General features: G+C 54.9%; 1 protein-coding gene across 2 annotated transcripts in view; it reads right to left on the reverse strand.

Moving 5' to 3' along the window:
• LOC141806145 (glutamate receptor ionotropic, NMDA 3B-like) overlaps positions 1–7,500 on the reverse strand; it is a 104,149-nt gene that overhangs the window by 47,350 nt on the left and 49,299 nt on the right. For both annotated transcript variants that reach the window (XM_074691417.1, XM_074691416.1), the window contains exon 2: positions 212–912. In XM_074691417.1, the coding sequence (XP_074547518.1) occupies positions 212–912 (701 nt within the window). The remainder of the gene's footprint in view (positions 1–211; positions 913–7,500) is intronic.

Consider the following 7,500-nt stretch of genomic DNA (forward strand, 5'->3'; position numbering starts at 1 on the left):
TGAAGGAATCCAAACTGACTCTCTGAATCTGTGGCTCTGCATTACCTCCCCAGGCCTCAGGGGGCAGCGTGGTCCCAGTCTCTCTAGTAGTTTCTCTGCTTCTTCTACGATCAGCAAACTGAGTGAGTCCGATAAACGTGCTCAGATGATATGGCTGCAGTGTGTGTGTGTGTGTGTGTGTGTGTGTGTGTGTGTGTGTGTGTGCACCTACCTGGCCAGGTACTGTCCTGAAGAGGGCAGCTCGTGGCGGTTGGGCTTGTCGTAACAGTTCACCGTGTTCTGGATCAGCGCTAAGTCCGGCCTCACCATGGTCGCTGCGGTGACCGCTCGACCAATCAGCTGCAAGGCGTCCCTGATGTAGAAGCTGATTGGCTTACGGCCCACCTCCCCGTAGGCCAGCAGCCCCAGGGGACCTCCCAGGGTGTGGAGAGAGTCTGGAGACAGGGGGTATCCCATGATCCACTGCAGCGCAGGGAGCAGCGGGGCGAGGCGCTGAGCGGCCCGCAGCACGGAGGACAGACACTCGGGGTCGGAGCCCATGAGGAGCACGGAGGAGATGGGAGAAGGGGAGCGCAGGAAGCGGGAGGAGAGGATCTTCAGAGCCTCCTCCTCCCTCTGATCCTCCCTCCTCTCCTCGCTGGCGTCCCCTCTTCTGTCGCCGCCCCCTGAGCTGCGAGTCAAGTTGATGATGTCCCATAAATGCCACGAAGCGCCGCTGTGCATCTGCAGGTGGGACAGCAATCCATCACCTCCCTCCTCCCAGCCGGGGCAAACCACAGCTGCTCCTCCCCAGCTGTCCTCCCCCCGGCTCCCTCTGTCCCTGTCCCCGTCTCTCCCCCGCAGGACCGCCAGGAGCATGCTGCCCAGGGTGGAAGGAGGCACGCGGGCCGACATCTGCAGGTGAAACCGGTTCTGTGAGAGGACAGGAGGAGGAGGAGGAGGAGGAGGAGGAGCAGAGTGAGAGGGGGAGCACAGAGTGATTGAGGAGGTCGCACAGATGGAAAGGAGAGAAGGGAGGAGGGAAACGGAAAACAAGATCAGAACAGAGATTAATAGATCTCGCCATCCTCCAGCACCTCGGGCTGAATAACACACAATCACATTAAACGCAGCTTTTATGAGCGCCGCGCGCAGCACAACCATCCCAGCAGCTGCCGTAACTCAGCACAGCCACGATCAGGAGCGATCCGTCACACCGGCTCATTATCTCCCACCCTGAGTACGAGGAGCGCCGCCGAGACAAACAAGGAGTCAATGATTCGCGTCTGATCTGCAGCGGCTCCGTGGGCTTGGCAGGACAACAATGGCGTCCACAGTTCAGCCAGACGCCGCGGCCTCCGCACACCGGCCTGTCCACACACTGGTCTGTCCACACACTGTCCTGTCCACACTGGCCTGTCCACACTGGCCTGTCCACACTGGTCTGTCCACACACTGGCCTGTCCACACACTGTCCTGTCCTGTCCACACACTGGCCTGTCCACACACTGGCCTGTCCTGTCCACACACTGTCCTGTCCACACACTGGCCTGTCCACACACTGGCCTGTCCACACACTGACCTGCCCACACACTGGCCTGTCCACACTGGCCTGTCCACACACTGACCTGTCCACACACTGGCCTGCCCACACACTGGTCTGTCCACACACTGACCTGCCCACACACTGGTCTGTCCACACTGGCCTGTCCACACACTGGTCTGTCCACACACTGACCTGCCCACACACTGGCCTGTCCACACTGGTCTGTCCACACACTGGCCTGTCCACACACTGGTCTGTCCACACACTGGCCTGTCCACACACTGGCCTGTCCACACTGACCTGTCCACACACTGGCCTGTCCACACACTGGCCTGTCCACACCAGAGCCGCTAACACTGTTGTCCTTGAACGCAGCCCACAGATGGACCTCCCCCTCCCTCCTTTGGGGCTTTGCTCCGTTTTTCACCCCCTCACTGCTCCAGGCAAGGTTGAGGGGGAGACGCTTTCATACGGAGTCCAAAGTTAGGCTCAACGTGACTCAAGTGAAGATCCAGGACGACTGATGGAGGAGAGATAAGAGCCGCGCACTGCTCGATACGCTCACCAACAGCCTCCGGCACTAATACATCTTCATAACATGCAAACACACCGTGGCGTGGTGATAACCCACACGCTAACTTCATGCAGCCTGCACGTGTCTCTGCAGGTATCCAAACTTCAACACTCCTTCGTTCAAAGAGACGCCTCCCACCAGGGAGCTCAAAGCAGACAGCGACCCTCCAGAAAGTCCTCCAGTCCCAGCAGACAGCCAGGAAACAATATCTGAGTGAAGTCTGCGAGGACACGGATGAATTAATGCAGCGAGCGTCGTCTCCCGGGAGGAGCCGCCGTTTGTTTTCTGTGCAGGGAAAAGTGAAAATAGGATCTGTGTTTGAACTCGACGGGGGGCCTGAAAAGACGTGGGAGGTGGAGGTGGAGGCAGCAGGTGGCAGGAGGAGCAGAGATATGAAGGAGGTGCAGCCACAGGTGTGGGTTTTATTTAGGATGTTAGAGAAACACCCGCTCATTCAGTCAGAGACGTTAAACCTGATGAGGAAGGATGGAAACAGAGCCTGGAGGCAGCTGCAGGAGTCTCTAACCGCCCTCGCCGCGCTGCTCCGACACTCATCAGAGAAATATTAATGTACGGCTAAATGTTAATGTATGCTCATCTGGACTCACTGAACAAATTGAGCGTAAAGATGGCGAAACGCTGCAAAACGAGACGTCCTGACGTGTTTAAAAAGCCGTAAGTGACACTTCCTGTCAGCGCGGCCTGCTGCAAACTCTGCCTGAACATCTATCAGAGAAATCAGAGAAATCAGAGAAATCAGAGAAATCAGAGTCATCTGGAAACACCTCACAGCATCAGCCACGTCTGCCGCTCCACAGCTCCAACATTTCACTGTTTCTCCGGCCCCGACGATTATGTCTGACTTCTGATTTCCGTGACTTTGGGAGGGATTCTTTCACCATCCATTTACATTTGAGGCGTTTAGCCGGCGCTCTTCTCCTCCGCCACTCGCAGCGAGCACAACAGAAGAATTAGATGAAGAGCGAGGACGTGAGGCTCATTCTGAGCGCGCCCTGCGCCGAGAGACGAGACGCTTCTGCAGTCACTTGCCGTTAGCAGAGAGGGCCAAGAGAGGGTGGAGGAGGCAGAGCAGAGAGGGTGGAGGAGGCAGAGCAGAGAGGGTGGAGGAGGCCGCTCAGAGAGGGTGGAGGAGGCGGATGGAGGAGGCAGATGGAGGAGGCCGATCAGAGAGGGTGGAGGAGGCCGCTCAGAGAGGGTGGAGGAGGCCGATCAGAGAAGATGGAGGAGGCAGATCAGAGAGGGTGGAGGAGGCCGCTCAGAGGGGGTGGAGGAGACAGATGGAGAAGATGGAGGAGGCAGATCAGAGAGGGTGGAGGAGGCAGAGCAGAGAGGATGGAGGAGGCAGAGCAGAGAGGATGGAGGAGGCAGATGGAGGAGGCAGATGAGAGAGGATGGGGGAGGCAGATGGAGGAGGCAGATTAGAGAGGTTGGGGGAGGCAGATGGAGGAGCAGATTAGAGAGGATGGGGGAGGCAGATGGAGGAGGCAGATTAGAGAGGATGGGGAGGCAGATGGAGGAGGCAGATTAGAGAGGTTGGGGGAGGCAGATGGAGGAGGCAGATTAGAGAGGATGGGGGAGGCAGATGGAGGAGGCGGATGGAGGAGGCTGATCAGAGAGGATGGAGGAGGCAGATGGAGGAGGCAGATTAGAGAGGATGGGGGAGGCAGATGGAGGAGGCGGATGGAGGAGGCTGATCAGAGAGGATGGAGGAGGCAGATCAGAGAGGATGGAGGAGGCAGATCAGAGAGGATGGAGGAGGCCGATCAGAGAGGATGGAGGAGGCAGATGGAGGAAGTCGATTAGAGAGGTTGGAGGAGGTGGGTGGAGGGGGCCGCTCAGAGAGGGTGAAGGAGGCGGATGGAGGAGGCACATCAGAGAGGATGGAGGAGGCACATCAGAGAGGATGGAGGAGGCAGATCAGAGAGGATGGAGGAGGCCGATCAGAGAGGATTGAGGAGGCCGATCAGGGAGGGTGAAGGAGGCAGATGGAGAGGCCACTCAGAGGGGGTGGAGGAGACAGATGGAGGAGGCAGATGGAGGAGGCCGATCAGAGAGGATGGAGGCCACTCAGAGGGGGTGGAGGAGACAGATGGAGGAGGCAGATGGAGGAGGCCGATCAGAGAGGATGGAGGAGGCGGATGGAGGAGGCAGATGTAGGAGGCAGATGTAGGAGGCAGATGGAGGAGGCGGGATGGAGGAGGAGGATGGAGGAGGCTGATTAGAGAGGATGGAGGAGGCGGATGGAGGAGGCGGATGGAGGAGGCGGATGGAGGAGGCAGATGGAGGAGGCTGATTAGAGAGGATGGAGGAGGCGGATGGAGGAGGCAGATGGAGGAGGCTGATTAGAGAGGATGGAGGAGGCGGATGGAGGAGGCGGATGGAGGAGGCTGATTAGAGAGGATGGAGGAGGCGGATGGAGGAGGCAGATGGAGGAGGCTGATTAGAGAGGATGGAGGAGGCGGATGGAGTAGGCAGATGGAGGAGGCTGATTAGAGAGGATGGAGGAGGTGGATGGAGGAGGCAGATGGAGGAGGCTGATGGAGGAGGCGGATGGAGGAGGCAGATGGAGGAGGCAGATGGAGGAGGCAGATGGAGGAGGCAGATGGAGGAGTCGTGATGTGATTCTGTGGAGATGATCAGATTTGAGCAGATTTGATCAGATTTGATCAGATTTGATCAGATTTGATCAGATTGAGCAGATTGAGCGTTTTCTCTCAGACATGACTCCTCACCGTGAGACGAGAGGCGCTCTGATGTTTCCTCTGTTTTGAAGAGAGACTGACTCAAACCCTCTGAGGGAAATGGGATGTGACAACAGCAAAGTGGACCCAATGAAACCTGAAACAGCACATCTCTGGAGTTATTGTCTGTTTCCTCCGCTCAGGGCTTCGCCTGCTTTCACACTTTAGCCACAATTAATTTCAGAGAGATATCAGAGCAGCAACTCCCCGCAGAGTTTCCTCCTGTGTCAGAGGAACCAACCTGAGCAGCGAACTCCAGAGGAACTTTTCTCAGAGTAATGAGTGTTGATAACACCGAACAACACGGTGAGGATCAGTTAAAGTTCGTCTGTTCACAGGAAACAGATCATCTCTGTGGATTATTCCCACACAGGAAGTGGAGTTAACCCAACGTTTAACAGAAAACTCTCCATATGAAAAAAGTCGCTGAGTTATTTTCTGGATGGATGATATTCAATCAGATCACTTTTTAAAAGAGGACTTCCTGTTTCACCCATCGCTGCCTGCAGGGTGCGCTCTTTAAAGCGACTGAGTCCAAACAGACCCTGACACCCCGTCCTGTCTGAGCCAGAAACCACTCTGTCAGTGGACTCCTGGTTTGGTACAGAGACCCCAGCCCGCTGCAGTCTGAGTCCTCAGATTATTCTCAGATTATTCTCAGATTATTCTCAGATTATTCTCAGATTATTCTCAGATTACAGCTCCTGTGGAGACCTTTCAGTGTGTGAGCGAGTTTCCAACCAAAGAAGAAGATGAAGGGACTGATGAAACCTCATCCTGATGGTTTCTGCAGACAGACGCTTCACGCTCTGACGGACGGGATCAGATGATGTTTGCTGTGAGTCTCTGACGTCCACCCTGCAGCAGGAGTTTCAGGAGTTTGATCTCAAACTAAATCTCCTCCAGGTGTTTCGACTCACGTCAGAGACAGGTGGAGCCTCCAACGTCCAATCACAGAGCTCAGCCAGCAGCCTGAGTTCACCCTGACACGGAGTGATGTCAGTAACTCAGACAGTTCACCCAGATGCTGAGCTGGAGACCAGTGGCCTGAACGCAAGAAAACACACACTGCTCACACACACTGCTCACACACACTGCTCACACACACACTGCTCACACACACTGCTCACACACACACTGCTCACACACACACTGCTCACACACACACTGCTCACACACACTGCTCACACACTTCTTCCCACACCGCCTGTGGACTAAGTAACAGGCAGCTATCACTGTGACGCCTCCGTGTGTAACACGCTGTAAACGAGGAGAAACTGAACTGGAGACGTCTCTGAGTGTTGGTCTGAGTGTTGGTCTCTGAGTGTTGGTCTCTGTGTGTTGGTCTGAGTGTTGGTCTGAGTGTTGGTCTGAGTGTTGGTCTCTGAGTGTTGGTCTGAGTGTTGGTCTCTGAGTGTTGGTCTGAGTGGTGGTCTCTGAGTGTTGGTCTCTGAGTGTTGGTCTGAGTGTTGGTCTCTGAGTGTTGGTCTCTGAGTGTTGGTCTCTGAGTGTTGGTCTGAGTGTTGGTCTGAGTGTTGGTCTGAGTGTTGGTCTCTGAGTGTTGGTCTCTGAGTGTTGGTCTCTGAGTGTTGGTCTCTGAGTGTTGGTCTCTGAGTGTTGGTCTGAGTGTTGATCTCTGAGTGTTGGTCTGAGTGTTGGTCTCTGAGTGTTGGTCTGAGTGTTGGTCTGAGTGTTGGTCTGAGTGTTGGTCTCTGAGTGTTGGTCTGAGTGTTGATCTCTGAGTGTTGGTCTGAGTGTTGATCTCTGAGTGTTGGTCTGAGTGTTGGTCTGAGTGTTGGTCTGAGTGTTGGTCTGAGTGTTGGTCTGAGTGTTGATGTCTGAGTGTTGGTCTGAGTGTTGGTCTGAGTGTTGGTCTGAGTGTTGGTCTGAGTGTTGGTCTCTGAGTGTTGGTCTCTGAGTGTTGGTCTGAGTGTTGGTCTGAGTGTTGGTCTGAGTGTTGGTCTGAGTGTTGGTCTGAGTGTTGATGTCTGAGTGTTGGTCTGAGTGTTGGTCTGAGTGTTGGTCTGAGTGTTGGTCTGAGTGTTGGTCTGAGTGGTGGTCTCTGAGTGTTGGTCTCTGAGTGTTGGTCTGAGTGTTGGTCTGAGTGTTGGTCTGAGTGTTGGTCTCTGAGTGTTGGTCTGAGTGTTGGTCTGAGTGTTGATGTCTGAGTGGTGGTCTCTGAGTGTTGGTCTGAGTGTTGGTCTGAGTGTTGGTCTGAGTGGTGGTCTCTGAGTGTTGGTCTGAGTGTTGGTCTGAGTGTTGGTCTGAGTGTTGGTCTGAGTGTTGATGTCTGAGTGTTGGTCTGAGTGTTGGTCTCTGAGTGTTGGTCTCTGAGTGTTGGTCTGAGTGTTGGTCTGAGTGTTGGTCTGAGTGTTGGTCTCTGAGAGCAAAGCAGCTGATCGGCCTCATGGACTCTGAGAGACCGTCTCAGGGACCCCCCAGACTCCCAGACTGGGACTGGCCAGCCGTTAAACAGGTTTGGTCAGGTTTTAGTGGAACCAGGTGCTGATGAACTTAACAATATTCATTCCTCACAAATCCCTTAAGAAACCAGAGTACATGACACAAAGAGGGCCAGACCAAAAACCAGACCAGGAGACAAGACTAGAAACTAGACCAGGAGACAAGACTAGAAACTA

This window comes from Halichoeres trimaculatus, unplaced genomic scaffold (assembly GCF_033239565.1).
Source record: "Halichoeres trimaculatus isolate MK-OKI-2021-1 unplaced genomic scaffold, fHalTri1.1 fHalTri1_scaffold_17, whole genome shotgun sequence".
In the NCBI taxonomy this organism is placed as follows: Eukaryota; Metazoa; Chordata; class Actinopteri; order Labriformes; family Labridae; genus Halichoeres; species Halichoeres trimaculatus.